The 25,944-nt window shown below is 37.5% G+C and overlaps 1 protein-coding gene across 8 annotated transcripts in view; it reads left to right on the forward strand.

Moving 5' to 3' along the window:
- NCOA7 (nuclear receptor coactivator 7) overlaps positions 1-25,944 on the forward strand; it is a 146,958-nt gene that overhangs the window by 91,880 nt on the left and 29,134 nt on the right. For 6 of the 8 annotated variants that reach the window (XM_034962810.4, XM_034962808.3, XM_063605451.1 and 3 more), the window contains 6 exons: positions 2,162-2,269; positions 5,008-5,121; positions 6,342-6,467; positions 9,070-9,254; positions 12,880-13,922; positions 14,583-14,751. In XM_034962810.4, coding sequence (XP_034818701.1) covers positions 2,162-2,269; positions 5,008-5,121; positions 6,342-6,467; positions 9,070-9,254; positions 12,880-13,922; positions 14,583-14,751 — 1,745 coding nt within the window. The remainder of the gene's footprint in view (positions 1-2,161; positions 2,270-5,007; positions 5,122-6,341; positions 6,468-9,069; positions 9,255-12,879; positions 13,923-14,582; positions 14,752-25,944) is intronic. The other 2 variants (XM_063605449.1, XM_063605450.1) reach the window with 1 other exon arrangement.

The raw sequence follows: 25,944 nt of genomic DNA on the forward strand, positions 1-25,944 counted from the left end.
GTATTTTCCTAATGTGTACTTATTTTATAGTCATTATTTGTAAGCAATGCCAGACCCTATATAAGACAGGCAGCAAGATCTAATTCTTTGCTGGTGTTTCTTTTGCAATAGTAAATCTGCAAGCCTCTGTAGAGTCACATTGAAGATCTCTGTCACAGGCTTTCATGATCAATGCCCTGTGAACGTCTCTAGACATCTTTCTAAAGTTTATAAGCATAGTCATTTTTAGAAAGGATTTGGGATGATTATATCTTATATTACCATTGTCTAAAATATACTGTTGATTCTCATAACACCTAGAATAGTGCCTTACCTCAAAATAGGCACTCAAGAAGTATTGGATTCAATTATTTATTATTAATAACAATATTACTTCTAAAGCCATAATCGTTAAGATCTGTATGTGTCTAGCACCTTTATTCACATGCTCCTCCAAAGAATGGAGAGGTGCTTTTGCCAGGAGTTACTTCATATAGTATATACTGAATAATGTAGTGACAGTAAAAAAAAAAAAAAAATCAAACTCCGAATTAATTAAATATTAACAAGTGATCAAGTCAATAATGCAGGTATGCCTACCTCTCTGTTTCATGTTATGGAGATTAGTTTTATTTGACAAGTTGGTTTTGTGCTTGTCGTTGGAAATAAAAGGTAACTCATATAATTTTGTGTTTAAAGAGCCTGCTAGCACTTACCCGATTGCTTTTATTACTCCTGAGCTGTGGATGATCAAGCATTCTGGCTTAGTTTCAGTCATTTGATGATACCAACATCCCTCTCGGGGTCTTTGCCCTAATTCTACATGTATGTCTTGTCTTTAATAACTGCAGATTGTTAAAGTTTTTCTTACTCTGATCCCCCTATACAGTGTATGTTTTACAAGTTTACTCATAACAATATGAATATAGTATACAAATATATAATACAGTATTAAAAATATTTTTTAACTTTGTTTTTAGTGGAGATGGTTTTGCCTAGGGTAGAAGTAGTGGCATATGTTGTTTACTTTAGTGATTTAAAAAATTATACATACTACATATAATATATCCTAACTTGTTCCAGAAGGGCTTTGAGGCTGTTTCAATGTAATCTGTAACCGTAACCTTTGATTAGTCTGAGACAGTTCATCTAGTAGTTGGACCTCTGATACTGAAGGCAGCGATGGGTTTAATTCTCCTCCTACATCTCTACCCTTTCACCAGTCCACATCTTCCTTCAGCCTCCTCACATCTCCACATAATTCAAGGCTCACCTGGTGGAGCCAGTTCTGCTTACAAAGAACTTATACCAGTCTTGACCCAGGGCTATCAATCGGAACTTCTCAGTGACATTCATCAGAGTGACCTCCCACTAGCAAGTCTATCTGGCAGCTCTGATCAGGGAGTTTGTCCTGGGATGTTGACATGACATCAGGGAGCCAACTTTTTTTCTGGGTAGAGCTGTTTTCCTGTGAAGTTTCTCATCTCCTCACTGCCCTCTATTCCTGTTCCTCCTCAGAAGGAAAGAAAAGTGTATACCTGGGACATATGTCACAAGTTTTACAGATTTAGAGAATAACACTAATTTGACCATAGAAAAGTGTGGTTTTAATGATAGTGAACAATTATTGTAGCTAATCTGAATTTCTTTCTGATTTCCTTGCTTTCACAGTATTCATTCATCAACTTTTTGAGTACCCTCCATGTATCAAGCAGTGTGCTGAGCCCAGGAGAAAACATTTTGCCAGCTTTGCCATACAAGCCAGCAGTTTATAGTATATGGAAAAGTCATGCAAATAGACAGAAAATTATAAGAGAGAAAGTAGCCCCACTTCCCCTGAGGGTGGGGACTCTGTGTACATTGTATTTCTTTTCTTGTTGTAGTCTTCATTACAGCTCACGGACCTTTACTTCATGCGCCTAAGTTGCACCAAAGTAAAATTAGAAATCTATTAGGGGACAGTGAAATTTGAAAATGAGGAAGCCCAGAAATGAATTGCATTTAAGACTTTGCTGTAAAATGATTTTATTAAGAATTGACAATGTATTCATTCTTTCTTATAGTCTATCTTGATGGAACTATTAGTTTATTATTTATTCATATTGCAGATAAATTAATAGTATCTATCAAAATTAATTTTTTTTGCTTTATTTATTGACTCTTACTTGTTTGATTATTCTAGGCTGGAAACCAGGACACCCTAAACTCCATAGCACTGAAATTTAACATCACTCCCAATAAATTGGTGGAACTGAATAAACTTTTCACACATACTATTGTTCCAGGCCAGGTAATTATACTCTTATTGGATATAACTCTAGAAATTCTGCATTTATCTTTTATTGCCGTTTTCAGTGCCTCACTATTGTTTGTCACAGGATTATGATAAATGATAATGTGCTTTGGTTCAATATTTTCTCTCCTTTATTTTTATTTATTTATTTTTTGAGACAGGGTCTTGCTCTGTTGCCCAGGCTGGAGTGCAGTGACACCATCATGGCTCACTGCAGCCTCAATCCCCTGGGCTCAAGCAGTCCTCCCACCTCAGCCTCCCAAGTAGCTGGGATTACAGACATGAGCCACTGCACCCAGCTCAACTTTACGATATTTTCATATTCACAGAATACCTTGGCTACACATGCTTAAAATTTTTTTCCAGGCTGAAATGACAGCATTGCTGTATGGTTAAGAACTTTAAGACCTCAAATCCTGATTGGCATATGTGTTGGGAGCAAATCCAAAATTATTTTCTGAAGGCAATAGGAAACTTTCACCCCTGCCCATGATCCAGGCTCACTTCCATGTTGAGGTAGCACATGTTCTGGCGGCTGCTCACCTCTCTCTACAGTGCAGTCAACTGTTTAAGCACAGGAACTACTCCTTAGATTTGACATTTGGAATGTTCAGACAATTGAATCGCAATCTATGTTACCTAATACTTTTTTTAAGAGTTCAGATGCAAAAAAAATTTACTATTAGTGGAGAATTGCTTGGGAAAAAACATCATCCATTCATTACTCTAGTTTAGCTATATAAGATAAATAAGAGCTATATACCAAGATCACAAAATTTTAGTCCTTTGTAAATTGCTTTTTACAGAACTCTAAACTTTGGCATTTCCATTGACCCATATTGAAGATGCTATAAAAGGCAATACTCCAAAACTGGTTATTGTATTTACTGTTAGTGCATCATAGAGGACAAATAATTCAGTCTAGGATGCTCCTTTGTATGAGATTCTGTAGGAGAGTACTTGTACTTCTGAGAAACTTCATTTTTATCTCATGGAAGTTGAATTCTGCTAACTAATGATGTTGTCTCTTTGCATTAATTATATGGAAACTCAGAGTCACTTTTATGGCCCACTTCTTAATGAGTGGTTACCAGTTTTGGTGCATATATTTTTAGTAGTAATCAGTCCTCATCTTATATCCCCCCTTGACTTTGATTTTCCCACTTTTATTTTAATGTGTTTTTTTATTGTTGTCTCAAATATTTTCTGGATTGAAGTGAGGTTTAAATGACTGGAAAGATAGGAGACAGTGAATAACAATATTGATCAGTAATCAGTTGTTATATGATTAGCTCTGAATTCTGTTTTATAACATTAAAGGTCATCATTTTAAGATTATATTTGGCCGGGCACAGTGGCTCATCCTTGTAATTCCAGCACTTTGGAGGCCAAGGTAGGCAGATCACTTGAGGTCAGGACTTCAAGGACAGCCTGACCAACATGGTGAAACCCCATCTCTACTAAAAATACAAAAATTAGCCAGTAGCCAGGCTTGGTGGTGGGTTCCTATAATCCCAGCTACTTGGGAGGCTGAGGCAGGAGAATCTCTTGAATGTGGGAGGTGGAGGTTGCAGTGAGCTGAGATTGTGCCACTGCACTCCAGCCTGGGTGACAAGAGTGAAACTCCATCTCAGAAACAAACAAAAGATTATATTTGATACATGCCACAATGTAGCATGTCTCATTAAAAGAATATTGAATGACAGGATTGTAGTAATGTTTTGAGAACCAGAATGTTTTGCAGAGGTTGCTATTCTGTATAATTTTTGGGGGTGGGGGTAGTTTTTAGTTACACATAACCCAGACACTGTTGGAAGAGAAAATATTGGGATTATTTTATTGATATTACCTTATACAATTTATCATATAAGGACCTACTGCTTTAGAACTCAGAGCCTGCTTGGAGTTAGCAAGCTGGGTTTGTTCCATTTCTACCTAGCACAGATATTAAGTTTAGAAGCCATGCTTCTCTCTCCTCATTTCCCTTATACTATTAGTCTCCCACCCTGGAGGGCTCTTCCCTCTCTCCTATCCAATTTCGACTTGTTCTTCAAGGCTTCAGTTGGACCCACTTGCTTCACTTGGCCTGCCCAGAATACTTAACCACCTTGCTCTCTCTTTCTTTTCTTTTTATTTATGTATTTATTTATTTTTATTTTATTTTATTTTATTTTATTTTATTTTATTTTTTGAGGTGGAGTCTCCCTCTGTCACCCAGGCTGGAGTGCAGTGGCACGATCTTGGCTCACTGCAACCTCTGCCTCCTGGATTCAAGAGATTCTCCTGCCTCAGCCTCCCCGAATATCTGGGACTACAGGTGCGAGCCACCATGCCCAGCTAAATTTTTTTGTATTTTTAGTAAAGACAAGGTTTCACCATGTTGGCCAGGCTGGTCTCAAACTCTTGACCTCAGGTGATCTGCCCACCTTGGTCTCCCAAAGTGCTGGGATTACAGGCATGAGCCACTGTGCCTGGCCTTGCTCTCCCTTTCTTTTTGAGTTCTTGCACTGTCTACAGGCATGTTCTGTACCCTTTGTACTACACACATTCATATGCTGAGTATCATTTCATGGATTAGTCTAGAACACTGTAAGTTGCTTATGAGTTTCTTGAAAGCAACCTAGGTCGTAATCATGCACTGAACATGATACTGTGGAGAGAATAACTTCTCCAAACACTCACTAGTGGTTTGCCTGGTTCCTGGTACTCACCCATCTGTTCTCTCCCATTCTCAGGTCCTTTTTGTGCCAGATGCCAACTCTCCTTCCAGTACCTTAAGGCTATCATCATCCAGTCCTGGTGCTACTGTCTCTCCTTCATCATCAGATGCAGAATATGATAAATTGCCTGTATGTATATTATGCACTGAAGTTCATTTTTATTAAAGAGACTTCTTTTGAGTTGTAGAATTCAACATGTTATTTTTCACAAGATTACATCTGAAATTCTCCCTAGATGGTTGAGATTAGGTAATTGGAGAATGCATCCTTTCCAAGGGAAACTTATTCACATTTAAGGTTTCAAAGGCAAAAATGGCCAGACACAGTGGCTCAGCCTTTAGTCCAGCACTCTGGGAGGCCGAGGCAGAAGGATTACCTGAGCCCAGGAGTTTGAGACCAGCCTGGGCAATATAGTGAGATTCTGTCTCTACAAAATATTTTAAAAATTAGCCAGACATGGTGGCTCACACCTGTAGTCCCACCTACTCAGGAGGCTGAGGTGGGAGGATCACTTGAGCCTGGGAGGTTGAGGCTGTGGTGAGCCATGATCGTACCACTGCACTCTAGCCTGGGTGACAGAGTGAAACCCTATCTCAAAAAAAAAAAAAAAAAAGGCAAAAATGCATGCCTTGTGTAAAAGTATGAAGTTAAATTTCCAATGACATGGATAGTTTATTTGTATTCCTCCTTTTTAAAAAAAAACAGAAATTGAATCATGAGTCTAATATGAATTTTTTCATTTAGGTTACTAGGTTAGTGTGTTTTTTGTTGTTGTTGTTTGTGTGTGTGAGACAGAGTCTTTCTCCGTCACCCAGACTGCTGTAGTGCAATGGCACAATCTTCGCTTACTGCAACCTCCGCCTCCTAGTTTCAAGCGATTCTCCTGCCTCAGCCTCCTAAGTAGCTGGGATTACAGGCGCCAGCCACTATGCCCAGCTAATTTTTGTATTTTTAGTGGAGACAGAGTTTCACCATATTAGTCAGGCAGGTCTCGAACTCCTGACCTCAGGTGATCCGCCCACCCCGGCCTCCCAAAGTGCTGGGATTACAGGCGTGAGCCACCGCACCCAGCCCATTTAGGTTAGTTTCTAAAGACATTTCATGAGCAAGTTTTATGGGTTCATACATATGCCTTTGCTTTTTTTAAAAGAAAAAAAAAAAGAACAGTTTGATTTGGGTATCTGTTATTACATTTGTGATATTTTTGAAGGACAAAGGATATTTGCCTTTTTAATGTTCCACTTAAATAGAAATAGTATACTCACAGGGAATTTATGGGGCTTGATTTATACACATAATTTGTTTGAAAAGTGCTTTTATTTGATTTTGAAATTTTTTGCTTTCACAAGGATGCTGACTTAGCACGAAAGGCCTTGAAACCCATTGAAAGAGTCTTATCATCTACTTCTGAAGAAGACGAGCCAGGTGTGGTGAAATTTTTAAAAATGAATTGTCGATACTTCACCGATGGAAAGGTATATAGCAATGTAATTTGTTTCCTTTCCTTGAAATCTATGAAAAACTAAACAAAGTTACAAATTACTGGAACAGAGGCTACATTAAAAGATCTTACCCAAAGTGTCAATTTTAGATTTGACAAGCATCCATTAGTTTTCTTCTGTTGGATGCCTGGCATTTTACTTATTGAGGTGAATGTTGTCACTGAGTGGAAATGTGATTCTTTGTGATCTTGGATTTATTGTTTTTTTCTTTTAGTTTGGGCCTATGAATTGTTAGGGAGACAATATACTATACATATAACAGCAAACACTGGAGTCAGACTCACTGAATTTAAATTCCAACTCCACTACCCACTAACTCTGAGACCAGGGGCAAGGTATTTACATGTCTTAAGCTCCCATTTTTCTCATGCATAAAATAGAAACAATAAAAAAATTTAACTAATAGGATATGATAATGAAAAGTGATAATTTATGTAAAGAATTTAGCACCTAATCTGGCTAAATAGTAAGCCCTCAACCTGTGTTTGCTGTTGATGATATTGGTATTAATATCTGCTGTATCTTCTTTTTAGTTTTTTGGTTGTTGCTTGACTGTTTTCTGTGTGTTTTTGTTTTTTTGTTTTCACAAAGAACAAATTCAGCTTTTAGTGAGCCTCTGGAGAAGGGACTATCTTGATAACCAGTGAATTCCTGTGGTCATAGGAGACTTCATACCAGTTTTAGATAGTAGGAAAAATATGTTATTGATGTGCATTTATAAAATTTGCAAACAAGAATAAATAATGCTTGACATAAAGAAATTTTTTAAAAGACAGCTTTATTGAGATGTGATTCACATAACATACAGTTCACCCAATTACAGTGTAAAATCCAGTGATTTTTAGTTTGTTCACATAGTTGTGCAACCATCACCACAATCCATTTTAAAACATTTTTATTACCTAAAAAGAAACTCCATAACCATTAGTAGTTACTCCCCATTTCACACTCTCCCACCCTGTTCTTTCCCCTTCCCTGCCACCCTCATCTCCAGGAGACAATCACTTACCTACTTTCTGTCTTTCTGTATTTGCCTATTCTAGACAATTTATTATTCCTTCTATCTAACTGTAAGTATATGTCCTTTGACCAACATCTCCCCCATCCTTCTCTTTCCCCTAACCACCTACACCTCTTTTTTTTTTTTTTTTTTGAGACAGAGTTTTGCTCTTGTCACCCAGGCTGGAGTGCAATGGTGCGATCTCTGCTCACTGCATCCTCTGCCTCCTGGGTTCAAGCGACTCCCCTGTCTCAGCCTCCTGAGTAGCTGGGACTACAGGTGTGTACCACCGCATCCGGCTAATTTTATATTTTTAGTAGAGACGGGGTTTCACCATTTTGGCCAGGCTGGTCTCAAACTCCTGACCTCAGGTGATCCACCTGCCTTGGCCTCCCAAAGTGTTGGGATTACAGGCCTGAACCACCACACCCGGCCCACCCATACCTCTTAGTCATCACCATTCTACTCTCTACTTCTAGGGGATCAGCTTCTTTAGATTGCACATATGAGTGAGATCATGCAGTATTTATCTTTGTGTGTTTGGCTTATTTCACTTAACATAATGTTCTCCAGGTTCATCCATGTTGTTGCAAATGACAGGATTTCATTCTTTTTTTATGGCTGAATAATTTGTGTATATATAGTACATTTTCTTTATTCATCTATTGATAGATGCTTAAGTTGTTTTCATATCTTGGCTATTGTGAATAATGCTGCAAATAAACATGCAAGTGCAGATACCTGTTTGAGATATGATTTCATTTTCTTTGGCTATATACCCAGTAATGGGATTGCTGAATCTACAAAACTTTTTACTGAGATAATCACTAGACTCATTAAAAGTACCAAAATAAATTATTTGCCTAAAGGAAGTTATCTGTATCCTCCTGTTCATGGTAGATAATATCCGTATGGCCATTAAGGTCTCTTTTATAATTTGAGCAAGCTTCAGACTTCAAAGACTTCACCAAGCTACGACTTTTTGCTTTAATCTCCATAGTTCAGCTATATTCACTCTGGCTACAAAAGTTTCATGTTCCTATTTACGTTGACTTTTGTTGGATATGGGCTTTCTAAATATTTTAAAGAAAAATATTGGGACTGTTCTTTGGCACTGTAACTCTGAAACAGCTGCTCCCTTAGCACAGAACCATGCACTTGTTAGACACATGGTGAAGACTTGCAGAGTGAATTGTAAAGCCCTGTATTCTCGATCGGGTAAGCACTTGGGCAGCCCCTCCCATTTTGCAGACAGAGAACTAGAAAATCTAGGAAATCTGAGACGTGCATGTGAGAACCAGGATCACTCCACAACTGTGCCGTTGCAGCAGCTGTGATAGAACCAGGCTCAGCTGGTTGCCTCAGTGAGCCACATCTGTTTTCTCTGCCTCACCACCTAGCATTGCATTTCTTCAGCCTGTTTTTCTGGTCCTCACAGAGGGGATGTAATTGTCACATAGGATACTGTGGTTCACAAAGTCCATGGAGTGGCCATCTGAGTTAATTAAAGCTCTGTGGTAGTTGCCGAAAGCATTTCTGCCTGAAGTGATTCTGTCCTGTTGCTTTCTCCTGCAGGGTGTGGTTGGCGGTGTCATGATAGTGACTCCTAACAACATCATGTTTGACCCTCATAAGTCTGATCCTCTGGTTATTGAAAATGGGTGTGAGGAGTATGGTCTCATCTGCCCCATGGAAGAGGTTGTTTCCATTGCGCTCTACAATGACATTTCTCACATGAAGATCAAAGATGCCTTGCCATCGTAAGACATTTATTTGTTTACCAGGAAAAAAGGGGTGTTGAGAGAGCTAAATGTAGCTTAAAAATGAGGGCATTTGATGATTGAGGGATTGTGTAGAGGTGATTTTGAAGATGGAAGACTGTGCACTGAAGAAAATGAGAAAAATGAGAAGAAATGAAAAGAATAAAATCAATGATGGGAAAAGTTGAACATATAAAGATTAAAGGAGAAAAACAAAGAAGCCGTCATGTAAAAATAGTATTTGTTAGGCTTATTTTTCTAAAAAGCAGTGCACGTTCTTAATGAAATTACGAAGGAAGAAAGGCAGTTCTCTGAAAGAAGTTTATCCAATTATCAATAAGAGAATAATGTTTTCTTCTGGGTTTAATTAAGGAGAGTTATGTTTGTCTTCATTTAACTTCTAGGAAAAGCAGTCTCCCTGATTCATGTCCTCCCTCAGTCCTGCATGGAGAGAGGTTTGGGTCGACAGTGTAGTGGTAGCTACCTTCTCATGCTGTGAAGAGGGAGTAATACCAGTTTGCTTTTTCCCTGAAATACAGATTAATATAACTTCAGTCCTGATTACTTTTGCCGTATAGTGCTGGATTTATTGTAAAAAAGAGAGGGAAGCTCCCCAGGAAAAAAGAGAAAGCGTTAAGAAAGCTCAGGAAATTGATTAACTGATACAGATAATCTGATTTTTACTGTCCTTTTGCTCTACTGTGTCTGTTTCTCTATAAAAGCCAGCAGTAAAAAAATTTAAAAACCTTCAGTGATGGGAAGAGGAGAAGCAGTAGGTCCTAACAGTAAAGAGGGAAACTAGCCCTTGGGGCTTATATGAAAAAAAAAAAAAAAAAAAAAAAGGAAGTTACTAGGGAGCTATCCCAGACACAAAATCCCTGGAGGTTTATGCAAGTAGATTCCCCTGGACTCCTACAGCCATTAGAATCTGGTCCACTCAGCCCTTCCCCAACCTCAAGCCACTAAGATATCACCAGAACATGGGCCCTGAAGTAGTTTCCAAATTTTGCTGCCAGAAGTGTCTAAATGGGTGGCCAAACAAATAGGGGCATTCCCTACTGAAATAGGGCTCCTAATGGAGTAATACCATTGCACATCTTCAGCCTAGGATATTAAGTATTCTATTTAATAATAGACAGTACATCTTTATATAAAAACTTCTCTCAATGTGAGATTATGTTTAATGATCTCGATTACAAGGGATAATGCCATGATTACAGGAAAAGAGCAGAGTTAAGAATCAGCTTCTAATTTGAAATTATTTCAGGGTTGAAATTATTTCAGGGTTGCACATTGATTCCTGCCTTGGATGCAGGTATATCAAGGATTTTTAGTCTAATGAACAAGAATGTGTGAGAGTCAGTGTGAAATAAACTTCGTATTGTCTTCAGAATTTCATAAGTTGTTTAAAAGTTAAAAATTACTTAAAACATCATTATTACCAAAAGTTTAATGATAAAACAATAAGTCCAAATTACCCAGTGGCAACGTGCAATAGTTTTTAAAAGTGGGTATGTGTAAAACTCCTCCATCCTCACCTTCAAGTTTGGTATTTGTGTGAGAGTGTGTGTATGTGTGTGTATGTGCGCGTGCACACACGTGCAGGACGTTTTGTAGCTCCAGCTGCTACAGTGAGTAAGAAGGGAACAACTGAAAGGATTGTTGATCATCATTAGGTGCCAGGCTAAGTCTAGAAAACATTAATTAACAAACTAGCCAATTGACAGCATTATGTATGCTTGGCAACTGCACTGCAGAAAAAGCAGATGGTGAAATTAATCTCAAGTAGGGAATGGACAGTTTGGATTAGATAAAAGAAGAAAGGGGTAGACAAGGTAATCTAGAAAGCTAATTAGAGTGCAGTTGAAGGTATTTTTGTGGGGGTCAAGCTAGGTAGAGAAGGTGAAGAAAGTTTTGCTTGTTAATCAAGTATGTGGAAAGTTGGGTTTCTTTGTTGCAGGACTTCTTACAGGCTTTAATATGCCAAATTCAGTTTTGAGTTCCAATAGGGAGATTATGCTACATTTCACTAACTTGTTTGACTCTAGGATGGAAGCATTTTTGACATCTCCTGGGATGCTGATGTTAGGCAGAACATTTTGTGTTTGCAAGTTCCTGCGGAACAGAGATTCTATCACAATTGTATTTCAGAATATAGCACTTAGGGGCTCAATGAATGCTTATTAAATTGAAATGAATTATAAATTATGAAGGCTTTTTAAAGCATTTGTTGGAGCCAACCAATTACGTAGGCTTTTATTTTCTATTGGAAAAAGCATGAACCTTTCATGCAGATGATTTATAAAATCACTTTGGGAAGACAGTCTTTTGGAACTTCAGAACTTCCTGGTACTTTGTTGCTTTATTGTCATAACCATTTATGTCAAAGCCAAAATAGCAGATAAAGTTTTATCTGAAGATGATCTGACCTTTTTAGAAAATACAATTATTTCTGAAATTGAAATGTTATTCTTTAAAAGGTTTTTATATCTCTGCATTTCAACCCAGTAATAGCACTACTAGTAGTAGTGGTAAGTGGATGGGTTTACTCAAGATATTTCCAGTCATATTTTTTTCTTACACATATTTGAAAGTATTACTATTTTTATTTATTTTCAACTTTTAAGTTCAAGGGTACATGTGCAGGATGTGCAGGTTTGTTACATAGGTGCATGCCATGGTGGTTTGCTGCTCTCTAGTCATATTTTTTTTAATGTATTTCTTGATCATTTATTTTACACTTGGGAGAACATGTTTAATCAATATTTTCATGTAATTCCGATCTGGGAAGTAAAGCATCTGTTATTAAGGAAAAATAATTGACTGCATCCCAGGACAATATGTTTCAGCTGATAAATGAGCTGCACCATTGCTATAAAGTAAAGCGATATTGTTATAAAATGAAATATTTACTTAAGAAATGTAAATACTATACATAAGAGCTTTTTAGATAAGATTTACTTTTCTATACATTTTTAAATTATAAGATGGAGCAACTGCCATATACCCACAATAATAGTGGAAGCTTCCTCTTGCATCTCCTTTGGGAGTAGAGGGCTGTCTATGATTAGAAGCATCAGATCCTAAGCCATGAAGCCCAGAATCAGGGTTCAAGGTCAGTGACTTTATATGGAGCAGTTAAGTGAGTAGCTACTAAGTCAACGAGCTTTTCAAAATTAATGTAGTTGTTTTCTACACTATTTGATAAAAAGGAAAATGTTTGCACATTTAAGGAATTTTAGACATTGGTACTAAAATATTTCCTCTCCTTTATCCTTTCCTTCATGAAAGTCAGAAACATTATTATTTCATATTTAGAAATCTTATGGGTAACATCTTCATGTTCATGTATAACTTCCAATTCCATCATGTGCTTCCAGGAGGATATGCAACTCTCATGGTTCATTCTTTCTCCATTTCCTTTAGATGACTTATGTTTTATTTTGAAATCAATTTCTTGATTTTATTTTTTTATTCTGAAATCATTTGAACATAAATTTAAGTTGTGATATATTTATGTATTGGTTTTTGGTTGAGTTTCTGTTTTGTTTTTTGCCTTTCCTCCATTTTGTTTTTGGTTTTATTTTTAACATTCCATGTGCACCCACCATTTCTCCCCCAACAGTGACCTACCTCAGGATCTTTGTCCTCTGTACAGGCCTGGAGAATGGGAAGACCTGGCTTCAGAAAAGGATATCAACCCATTCAGTAAGTTCAAATCTATCAACAAGGAAAAACGACAGCAGAATGGAGAGAAAATTATGACTTCGGATTCCAGACCAACAGTACCTTTGGAGAAGTCCACAGGACATACACCTACAAAGCCCTCAGGCAGCTCTGTGTCAGAGAAATTAAAGAAACTGGAATCCTCTAGGGAGACATCCCATGGTTCTCCCACAGTGACTAAGCTCAGCAAGGAACCTTCGGACACTTCTGCTGCATTTGAATCTACAGCCAAAGAAAACTTTCTAGGGGAAGATGATGATTTCGTTGACTTGGAAGAACTTTCTTCTCAAACTGGTGGTGGAATGGACAAAAAAGACACCTCGAAGGAGTGCCTTTCTCTTGACCCAGAGGAACGAAAGAAAGCTGAGTCACAAATAAACAATTCTGCCGTGGAAATGCAGGTGCAGTCAGCCCTAGCCTTTTTGGGAACAGAGAATGATGTTGAACTGAAGGGGGCGCTAGATTTAGAAACCTGTGAGAAGCAAGATATAATGCCAGAAGTGGACAAGCAGTCTGGTTCGCCAGAAAGCCGAGTAGAAAACACACTGAACATACATGAAGATTTAGATAAAGTTAAACTCATTGAATATTACCTGAATAAGAACAAAGAAGGGCCACAGGTATCTGAAAATTTGCAGAAAACAGAATTAAGTGATGGAAAAAGTATTGAACCAGGGGGAATAGACATTACCCTTAGTAGTTCTCTTTCCCAGGCGGGTGATCCCATAACTGAGGGCAATAAAGAGCCAGATAAGACCTGGGTGAAAAAGGGAGAGCCCCTCCCGGTAAAACTGAACTCTTCTACAGAAGCAAATGTGATTAAAGAGGCTCTAGACTCCTCTTTGGAATCTACTCTGGACAACAGCTGTCAAGGTGCACAAATGGATAATAAATCTGAAGTTCAGTTGTGGCTGTTAAAGAGAATTCAGGTACCCATTGAAGGTAAGCTGTTTTTCTTTAATGCCTTTATATTCTGTTGTATAATTGCCTTTCTACAATTTGCACACGTAATACCCACATTAGTACAATTATTTGAAAACAGTATTTTCTCAATAGAGTGTATCTTTGCTGATAGCATTAACAATTGGGGAGAAAATTTACAAGATATGGTATCTATTTTGGAACTTGAACTGTGACATAGATCTCTAGATACCTACTTCAAAAGTCGTTTACTTTTAATCTTTCAAGTTACTTTCCTTTTTTACCTTTATTTTCTAAATCTAGAGGAGTTTAAACTGTTTTTGAAGAAATCTCAATTCTAAACTGAATTGCATTATGTTATATTGTGTTCTCAGTAGCATTCATTAATATGTATTCCTGTGAATTGTCCCAATTCTCTATTATTTGCTATTCTATTGGTTTTTAAACTTATTTTCAGTATGTAGCAGCTCATGGGATGTAGTTCAACCTGAAACAACCAAAGCTTTTTCCTTGTGTGCTAAAGAAGGCTTGAAAAATTTATTAGTCCTGATACGATGTTGTAGGATGTTTCTGCAATGTTTTGACTAAGAGAGGATTGTGCACTATTTTTTTTAAGTTGAAAAATTCTGCTATTACCAATATTGTCAATATTGAGGAAGAGTTTTTTCGTGTGTGATTCAGATATACTTCCTTCAAAAGAAGAAAAAAGCAAGACCCCACCCATGTTCCTGTGCATCAAAGTGGGAAAACCAATGAGAAAATCCTTTGCCACTCACACTGCAGCCATGGTCCAGCAGTATGGCAAACGGAGAAAGCAGCCAGAGTACTGGTTTGCTGTTCCTCGGGAGAGGTGAGTATGGGCTACAATGGAAAGTCTGTGGGTCTGTTAGGTTTGGATTGTGTTTTGATATTCTTTATCTTAAAATACTTAATTTTATTCTTGAATAAGAGCTTTATCTGAATTGTAGATTTTAGAATTCTAGAAGGATATTATTTAAAGGGACTTTCTGCTAAATGGTGGTTTTAATATAACAAATATGGAGTCATCATAGGTACTATGTCCTGAACTGCTTTCATAACTTTCTACCTAGTTGATTTTTAAATGAAAGAAGAATTTGATGTTCTCAAGTACCAGTAATTAGAAGTGCTCTTTCTTTGAGGATAAAGGAATACTATGGAGCAGATCCAAACGCCTCTTAAGTGCAAGAAAGAGGCAGGATTATAATTTTCAAAGTGCTTATAATTCTAGGGAATGAAAGATTTATTGTCCTTATGGAGGGAGCATCTGTAGCTCAGCAGCATAAGAAATGTGATCCCCTGGGTTCACATTTCTGGTCTCAAGGGTTGTATACTCCTAGAAAAAATTATATTTTTAATTCACCAAAGAAGATATCTTCTTGGTTATGTGGCAGTCTAGGATAGGAGGGATAGTGGCGTAGAAATTCTTCAACAGTATATCACTGAGGATGTCTTTATAATAAAAATAATTAGGGAATATTCTTTTTAGAAAACAATTAATTGCTTTTATTTCATATATGTGGTAGAATAAAAATGTCTTATAAAGTCCTTGCAATTAGTTTTCAACACTGTTAAAACCATGCATCTTGCCCCTTAAAAACATCATCATCTAGCCAGATCTTCTGGCTAACACACCTGCCAGGAGCAAATACACTCAGCAAGCTTCCATAGCATGATTTCTCAGTAAACAAAATTAAATTCTAAGCAAGAGTGCACCTTCTGGCTGATTACTACCTAGAATGATCATTCTTATCGGGAGAGTTGTCTCATTTTAATAAATTATAGTTTAATGTGAAAAATAATAGGCTTTTTATTAATGAATTTGCTAATAGCTTTTACCTGTGTTAGACACAAACCCACATTAACCCAGGCATTAAACATAACTTGTTTTGCACTTATGTAATATACTCCATCACCTGTGCCTGCAGCCCCCACAGTGTCTCCTGGAAATTTAGGGATATTGAGGAGAATGAGGAGAAAATGTGTCTCTTTTGTTATCATTTTAAAATGTTTCAACAGAAGCAGTGCAGATTTCTGAAGCTCTGTTAAAATTGGAGTCCTAGAATTAGAATTTTAGAGCTGAATAATATCTAAGAGATTTAGGCCCATTCTTGATTTTCTAGGTGAGGAAAACAAAGCACTGAAACTTTCAGTTACATTGTGGGTTGTGTAAACTTGATCATCTATCAGAAAAGCTACCTATCATATATATCACTTTTTCTCTGGGAAAATGTATTCTTTATAATATAAGACAATTGTGTTTTTTTCAATTGTGTTATCTTTGCTGCAACTGTCTGCACCAAGGACTCTCGTAGAATAATTGAAGCAATCCCACACATGTAATTATTTTACTGTCATTTTTAACCCAGAAGAAATCTTTAATGGTAAAATAGTACTTCTCTTTGACTTCTTATACCACTTCAAGTGGTTTTTGTGAGCTTTTAAAAGCAGGTCAACTTTGGGAGGCCGAGGCAGGTGGATCACCTGAGGTCAGGAGTTTGAGACCAGCCTGGCCAACGTGGTGAAACCCCATCTCTACTAAAAACACAAAAATAATTAGCCAGGTGTGGTGGTGGGTGCCTGTAATCCTAGCTACTCGGGAGGCTGAGGCACAAGAATCCCTTGAACCTGGGAGGCAGAGATTGCAGTGAGCTGAGATCATGCCACTGCACTCCAGCCTGGGCGACAGAGTGAGACTTTGTCACAAAAAACAAACAAACAAAAAAAGCAGGTCACTTGTGGGATTCTATTATATTGTATTTTATAGTGTCCATTACTTGTTTACCTTCGGGTAGCAAATAACCTGGAATACTTAGTTTTCTTTCTTGAACTAATTATGAATCAACCAAAGATTTTCTTGGAAGTGTTATATTACACTGCGTTAATGACAATAGTTTTTTTGTGTAGATGTTAGGAATTTTTTTATGGTAATTACTGCTTCATGTATTTCCATATCTACCTCCCCTGAAGGGACCCACATTTTAGTTTAAGTAGGGGGAAGATGAAGCAGTCCCATGGTTAATTCTCATCCAGACCTCTACAGTAAGAAATATTTATTTTTGTTTCTAATCCATGAAATTCTTCTGGACTTAAGGCTCAACAGAAGTCCTTAAGGGGGAGCTAAGAAGTGGCATGTATGGCTTTTCTCACTTCAGTTATAATTTCTGGATTCCCTTGCTGCAGCAAACTGGATGTTTCTACTTGCCTTTCTGTTTAATGGATCCATGCATCCATTGGAGTTTCAGTTGCAGAGTGAAGCCACCCTAGGAGTGGCTCCCTTCCCCTTCGTGGGTTACAGTGTCCTTTTCATAGACCTTATAGATGTGACAACTTGTTCTATTTAGGCAAGTCTCTTTGACTTATCCACTATATTAAAGCTCCTTGTCACAGGATAATTAAATTTCGATGGTGAACTTCACAAACATATGTTTCACTGTTTCTCTCTATTGTTCCTAATACTTTTTAAAAATGTTTACTTTTTCCTTTATTATTATTACTACTAAAAAGTTAACTCTACCAAATCTCTCCTTCTTTATTTACAATGTACCCTGTGGGTTTCCCAACTCCATCACTGAATGAATAATCTACCAAGTAAGACCATGGAGAGGGCAGGGCTGTGGGGGGCCAGAGGGTGGTAGTAAGGACAGCAACGATGGAAACCTTGCATAGTCTCCGTTAATCTCCTTTGTTTTGGGTAGGTGTTTTTTTCTGTGGCAATTCTTACTAAATTTTAGATACTAGAAATTAGAGACGTGAAGTAGTTAAAAACTGCCTAAATACGTAATAGTTTTATTTATCTTGGTAGAAGTTGTCAGATCTAAGACCTCCATGAATCCAGGAGAGCCAGCAGTTTCTTCTTGCACACCTGTACACTACGACTTGAAACATACTCAGATTCACTGAGAATTAAATACTCGTCAACCTTATGTCCTCCCTGTCTCCAGTGCAGCTTGCAAAATCAGGTCATTCTCTTGAGACAGCTGAAGATAATAGTGGTGTGCTGGGGAGATCTGCAGTTTCCACAACTCTACTTATAAACCTGGGAGGTGCTGGCTCCTCCTGCTTTCACTCTTGGTGCTAGTTTAAACATAAGGACAATGTTCCACCATATTTTAATCATCTAGTACAAAATTTCTCAACCTTAACACTATTGACATTTTGGACTACGTAGTTTGTTGTTGGAGGGGGTGGGTGGGGGTGAATTGTATGTTTAGCAAACTCCATGGCCTCTTCCCACTATCTGCTAATAGCATCTCCCCAGTTGTGGTAAACCAAAGTATCTCCAGACATTGCCAAAATGTCCTCTGGAGGACAAAATCACTTCACATGGAGAACCACTGGTCGCGTACTAGACTCGGGCCTCTGTACCATTCTGAAAGTGGGGTTGTAAGCCACAATAGCTAAATAATTTAGAGATTTCACTACTGTCCCCTCCCCTAGAAGAGGTGTGGAGTCTTGGGCTGAAATAATGAGCCCCAGAACCAGGCAGATGTGAATGGGAATCCCCAGAAGTATGGGCCTTTGAATGAGATACTTTATCTCCTTGTACCATAATTTCTTAATTTAAAAAACAGATCAATAAGGACAACGTGAAGTTTAAAGTTCAATGCAGAGGATACCTTACACATTCATCATCACAGACAAGGAGAAGGCAGAAAAGCTAAAGCAGTTCTTGACCCCTGGTTTGGCAGTGAAGGAGCTGAAATGAACCAGACACACTGATTTGGACTGTATTAACCGATTTCCCATTTGCACCAAGAATACTGTGCTGGCAGCAAGCTGTACTTTTTTTTTTTTTTTTCCTAAATGGGAAATGGGTTAAAATATTTAAAAATCTAAAAATATAGGTGATTGTAAGCATTAAGTAATTAGATCATATTTGAACAAATAATTATTTAGTACATACTTCCTGGCAGGCACTTATTTACCTAGTTTTAAGTAAATAAGACCGGGACCCTATCCTGAGAACCTTATGAAAAGTGATTGAAGATACTTCTTAACACTTTGTAGAGATATAATATTCCGTGAATTTGGGTACTGTTTTATATTTTAAAAACCACAATTGTCTTTTCCCCCCTTCCCTTTCTTAATGCTGACAGATTGTCCTTGATTAGAAAGAACCAATAATTCTTCTCTAAAGTAAAACTTTTCTCTTTTTTCCAATTATTTATAGCCTTTTAATCTCTGAAATGTTTTATAATAATTCTATATTATCCAGCTTTTAAAATAAATAAGATGGAAATAGTGTTAAGTAGCAGGAATTATGTAGAGTTTGTCAAGCCATGCATAAATGTTTAATCCAAACTTTTTAAGTTGGTTAGTGTGATTTGTATAATAAGTAAACTAATAAGAAAGCGAAGGGAGAGAAGGAGAAGGAAAGCTCATGGGGTTTAAATTTTTATTTTTGTTTAACTTGAAAAAAATTATGCTGAGATAATTTTAGTAACACTTGAACATACAGATAAGCCAAAAGGAGATGGGGAAAAAATCTATTTTGCAATTGGCTTTTTTTCCACTTAATATCCTGTGTACATTTTCCACATCATGTGCTGCGTTAGGCCATTCTTGGGTTGCTATAAAGAAATACCTGTGACTGGTTAATTGACGAGAAACAAAGGTTTAACTGGCGCACAGTTCTGCAGGCTGTGCAGGAAGCATAGTGCTGGCCATCTCTGCTTCTGTTGAGGCCTCAGGAAGCTTACAACACCAAGGCAGAAGACAAAGACAGTGCAGGCCTCTCACATGGCAGGAGTGGAAATGAGAGAGAGTGGGCAGAGTTGCTGCACACTTTTAAGCACCCAGATCTCGGGAGAACTCACTACAGCAAGGACAGCACCAAGCAATGAGGGATCTGCCCCCACGACCCAAACACCTCCCACCAACCCTCACCTCCAACACTGGGGATTACATTTCGACATGAGATATGGCAGGGTCACAGATCTCAACCATATCATATGCTATGTTAGTTCATATATGTATATGTGTGTGTGTGTGTGTGTGTGTGTCTGTGTGTGAATATATATATATTTTATATATATTATATATATATAATACATATATATACATAATACATATACATAATACATATATATATAAAATACAGTTAGCACACCATTATGTTTTCTGATTGATTTAATCATGTACTTACTTTGGATATTAGGTTCTTTTGAATTTTTGGCCTTTATAAGCAATGTTACATTAAAAGTATCTGTAAAATCCTTCAGGGAGTCTTATGAAATCCAAGAATATGTTTAAGGCTTTAAATACATGTTGCACATGAAAGTGTGTGACCATATATACACCCACCAGCATAAGAGTATCCTTTTCTCCAGATGCTTGGAACACTGAGTGTTATGATTCTTTATATCTAAGTCAGTAGATGAATAAAGAAACAAATGTAGCTATAAAATGTTTTATTTTAAAGGTGAGTGAGCACTTTTTATATAACATCTGTTTGATATAAGGTAAGGCCAATTGAGGCCGGAGAGTTTTGGTTCTGTGTGATTCCTTTAATAAATAGATTTTATGGCTGGGCGTGGTAGGTCATGCCTGTAATCCCAGCACTTTTGGGAGGCCAAGGTGGACAGATTGCTTGATCTCAGCAGTTCAAGACAAGCCTGGGCAACATGGTGAAATCACATCTCTACAAAAAAATACAAAAATTAGCTGGATGGTGGCACACACCTGTAGTCCCAGCTACTCAAGAGGCTGAAGTGGGAAGATCACCTGAGCCCGAGATGCTGAGGCTGCAGTGAGCTAAAATCACGCCTCCGCACTCCAACCTTGACAAAAGAGCAAGACCCTGTCTCCAAAAATAAAAATAAAAAGATTATTTATACCTTAATATAAAAATGTATAATACATTTATTTGTTAAAAAGTATTCTAAAGTGCTGTTTCTCTAATTGGCTTCTATTTAGGATCAGCAAACTGATTTATACTCAATAGACAGTTATGTTTTGTGTTTGCACACGTATTTAGGATAAACTCATTATGTATAAGTTAAATTGATTCTGTTTTAGAAAGCATGATAAGTTATTACATAATGTCAAGCATAATTCAAAGTCTCACTACTCATTATAATATTTGGGATTTTTGTGCTTTCACAATAAAAATGAGTAACGTATACATGCGCACACAGGTATCTGTCAGTTTAAAAGGTATAATCTATGTTGCGTGTATATACCTGATAGTCCAATTTGAGACTAACAGTAGTATTTCCTATAGTATAGTTCATCACCCAGAGTTCTCCATGGTTGCCTGGACCAAAGAGTAGAACCAAGAGCTCAAGGCCCCTTTTTAAGAAATGGTACCTTTTCTTTAAGTCAACATTTCCCCCAGGATATTCAATGGAAAGCTAGTCCCATGAACAAGCAATGGGTTAGAAAATAGATGTTTCATAGTTAAATATGTTTCATACTTAGTTCTTAGCTCTGTGTAGAGCAGAGCCTTAAGCTCATAGTTTTTGTTCCCTAAATAGGCTTCTTTAAGGATTTCTTAGTTTTATTTTCTATTCTCTATTATTTTTCCTGGAATTGGCATAATAGCACACACTTAATTTTTACTTTATCTCTAATCACATTTTGATTTTATGAGATTACTTTCATATCAATATATATTTAAAGACATGTTAGTTCAATCTCTCTGTTGGCTTTAAATTCTTTACTATAGTAAATGCAAATTGGGATGTATTTACCTTTTCACATTTTTTTTTTTTGAGATGGCATTTTGCTCTTGTCACCCAGGCTGGAGTGCAATGGCATGATCTCGGCTCACTGCAGCCTCCGTCTCCTGGCTTCAAGCAATTCTCCTGCCCCAGCCTCCCAAGTAGCTGGGATTACAGGCACCTGCCACCATGCCTGGTTAATTTTTGCATTTTAGTAGAGACAGGGTTTCACCATTTTAGCCAGGCTGGTCTCATACTTCTGATTTCAAGTGATCCGCCTGCCTCGGCCTCCCGAAGTGCTGGGATTACAGACATGAGCCACCATGCCCAGCCCCTTTTTGACATGTTGAGTAGTAGCATCCATACATACTAAGACCATGTAGTAACATTTTGGCCACAAAAGCTATATTTTATTGTTAGGAGTGACTAGTTGATGACCGATCATAGTCAGGATTTTTCAACTCTCTTTCTATCTTCTTTTTCTTTTTCTAAACTATTCACTCTTGGTTCTGGAACATTTAGAGCAAAGCCTGAAAGTCATGAGTACTGAGCTTTTCATGATGTGCCATCCATCTGAAATCTTACTCATTTTTAAAACTATGGGTGCTAAGCTTCATTGGACCCTGATGTCATTCAGGTGCCTGAATTGCAACATTATAAAAGCATCAGATTATTCTGGTTGAGCACATATTTTTACAAAGATCATCCCATGTTATCTTCATCATCCCAAGGAGAATTTCTACTCTTAAAAACTCAAAGAGGAAAATCAAAGAAATTAACCCACTACCTCAGCTATCAGTTTGCCCAGAGCTAAATCAGAGAGCATTAAGAGAGCAGATTGGGCAACAAATTGATGCCCTTCTTGACTTTGTGCTACTCTGATTGTGAATGTAGTACTTGAAAATAACACTTTCCTATTCTTTAGTTCCTCTTCTTAAAACCTATTTTGTACCATATGTCTATGATAATCTTCTAAAAAAAACTATTCTGATCTTGTTTCATTCCCACAAAAATATCTTAAGCCTTCAGGACTGATGTCTAAACCCCTTCTGTATTTTTAAAAACCCTTCATGAAAGTGCTAGGATTACAGGTATGAGCCATTGTGCCCAGCCTATAATACATATTCCTAAACATTAGTTGGATGGGTTCATGAATAAATGAGCTTATAATCTAATAAATAAAAAATGTATTTGTTATTTCTTATAATTAAAATTATACAGACTAATATTTAGAAAATACAGAAAAGCAAAAAGAAGAAAATTGAAATCTCATAGTTTTGTTACAGAGAACTAACTACAATTCATTTTATCTGTATAGCCTTTTAGCCTTTCTTTCAATGCATGGATTAATGTAATAATACTATATAGATCATACATATATAGTATATGTAAATTGCTTTTCCTTAAAAATGTGTATTTTTCTGCCATTAAATATTCTATTCACATGCATTTAGTGAGCATGAATTATTTTATAATGAGAAACAATCATAAAAAATAAAATTGATTCCCTATTAAACTTGTTTTACAATGGAAAGATGTTCAAATCCTAAGGACCTTCATGAAGACAGCAAAATGCTCTTAACAGCACCTTTTCTTAGAAATAAGGGATGAATTAAAGGAATTACAAACTGACCTAGTTTTCTAGCATGAAATCTTTAACCATAGTTAATGTGGAATTTTCTGATCAAAAGTCACCTTGCTTCTACTGGGATCACAGCTAACCTGGAATCTTTAATGACTCCTGGTGCCAAGAAGACCATAATCTTGAACATTTTTTAGTACTGTACTTGCTGGAACAACTGAGGTCCTACTCAGCCATACCAGGTATATATCAGAATACAAACCCTGTGATTCGTAAGTACCACTTACCAATGTGTTATACTGTAATTTTATGATGATTCTTTAAGTTGAAAGTCACTAGTAAAGAAAATTCCCAAACAAGATCTCCAAAACATCCCTGAAAGAATTGTCTTCTTGTTTTCCTATTTAGTATGAATTTTGGAAAACCCCTAAACAAATATGTAATTATTGATTATTTTATGTTTTAAAGTGACACTGCTTGCTCTTCCTTCCTGATTATTTTACCTTTTTTTCATCAACTGAAAATTCCAGAAATTCATTACCCTCCAAAAACACCCTCTTAGGCAACCACCCCCCAGTAACTTCAGTAACCAGCTTTGGCAAATACCTTGAGTTAATCATTCACTCTACAGTCAGACGTAAGCTCATGAAAAAATAATCTTCTTTGTAAGTGAGCTCTTCACAGTGCTTTCTGGTGGCGGAGCAAGCTTTGAGACAAGTAGCTTTGGAGAATAGCTGAGGGTCCATTTCCACTGCAGACTAATCCCTGCCAATGGGTGCTGCACACAGTGTTTGGGAGTAAGTATGCAGAAACAGTAATGATTGCAAACCTAAATGCCTGCAGGGGCTGTGGAATGGGAGTAAAGGAAGCATGAGGCCAGGGTTAATTATAGAGCTCCTTCTCTACCAGTAGGGGCTGTGGACCTCTGTAGCTAGGTGGGAACGGGAACACGGGCATGGGGTGTTGCTACATCTTCTCATCTTTTTCAAAAAGGAAGCCGAAATATCGATTAAATATATTAAATCTCCCCAGTTGTTAAGTATTGTCCACTGTTTAATTTTAAAGATAGTGAGCAGAGCAAAGAAAACATATTTACTTCTGAATCCACGCTATGGGCTGCCAGCCTGAGGCCTCTGGCATTGATATTAATATAAACTTTTAAGTTTTTATTCATTTTCAAGTAATCCTTTTTATAACCACAACTGCTGTTTTGAGCTTTCTCAACAGAGCGTTCCTATTATTTTTGGTGAACCAAAGAGTATTTTTCTTTCCAGCTTTATTGAGATAGAGTTGACAACCTAAAATTATGTATTTTTGAGATGTTCAACCTGATGATTTCATGTGTGTGTACATTGTGAAATATACATCACAATGGAGCTAATTAAACATCCTCATTACCACACAGTTAGTTGCCATTTTCTTCTTTTTTGGTATGTGTGGTAAGAACACTCGTTAGCAAAAAAGGACCTGTCTACAATGCATTGTTAATTATAGTCACATTGTTGTACATTAGATTCAAAGAAGAGTAGTTAGTTGGTTTGTAAATAAATAAAGTTTGGGTTTTTTTTTATAGACACACTAAGACCCTTTAAAAATGGACATTATACCTGGGTATTACTAACCATTGATTTAATTTGGAGTTTTAGAATACTGAAACTGGAAGAGGCCCTACAGTGCAAGGAAAATTACCTTTTTCACATGAGAATTTCCAGCCAGGCCATTAGGACTGGATTTTTAAAGGCAGTCGTTTTCTAGCAGCAACCTCTGTGGTGAAAACTGCTTTGCCCTACTGGGCTTCTGTAGCTGTTTTCAGAATGGAACCCCCAGAAGTTTTAGACAGACATGCATTTGAATAATTTATGATGGACAATACAAGTGACCAATGAAACTGCATGCACATGCGTTTCAGTACTTTCTAGGGCACATTCTTTTTTCCTTTCTTTACATGTCCTCTTTCAGTATTTCCCATTCTCTGTGCCATAATATACTCTGAATTATGTTTTTAATGTAATAGCTATTAAATTGTTTAATGGTTCCTGCTTATCAATTTTAAGTCAAGTGAGTTTTGGGATTATATTTTGCTGTGTGTACCCCCAGTTTCTTTTCCTACCAATCATGCAGCTTTTGATAGGGCAATAATTCCTTAACTGCTCTGGGTTATTTTGATTACGTTTGTTGGTTTACAACAATGTAAATGGCAATGAGATGAGAGAGTTCCCTTGACCCCTTTGTGGGACTTGCGACAGGGATATCACCTTTACTCAGCTGCTGCACTCAAACCCCTTGCAGGAGGGGGAGCACGCAGGTGAGTGGGTACAGGAGCTGGGGCGGGTGCCTTTGGGCACCAGTGGGAATGAACCCTGTACCAGCCCATAGCAGCGTCTAGGGGTTGCCCACAGCAGCACCTAGGGGTTGCCCACGACCACTGGAGCCCCAGAGGTCATAGGTTACAAACAGTGCTCTTTTAGCATTTGCCGTCCATGGATGACTAAGTGTTAAACCAGCTTAGTGGAGAGTCAGGGTGATAGCCCTTTTCACCCTGCCCTCTTGGTACCCGGGTTCTTGTCCAGCATCCAGGAAGAATCAGGTCCCATGGCCTTGAAGGATGGTGAATGTGGAGATTTGATTGAGCAGTAGAAGTGGCTTTCAGTGGGATGGGGAGCTGGAAAGGAGATGGAGTGGGAAGATACTCTTCCCCTGGAGTTTGGCCAGACCTGGCTGAACTCCTCCGACCGTCCCCGACCAAACTTCTCTCTGACTGTATTCTCCAATATCCAGC

This window comes from Pan paniscus, chromosome 5 (genome assembly GCF_029289425.2).
Source record: "Pan paniscus chromosome 5, NHGRI_mPanPan1-v2.0_pri, whole genome shotgun sequence".
NCBI lineage: Eukaryota > Metazoa > Chordata > Mammalia > Primates > Hominidae > Pan > Pan paniscus.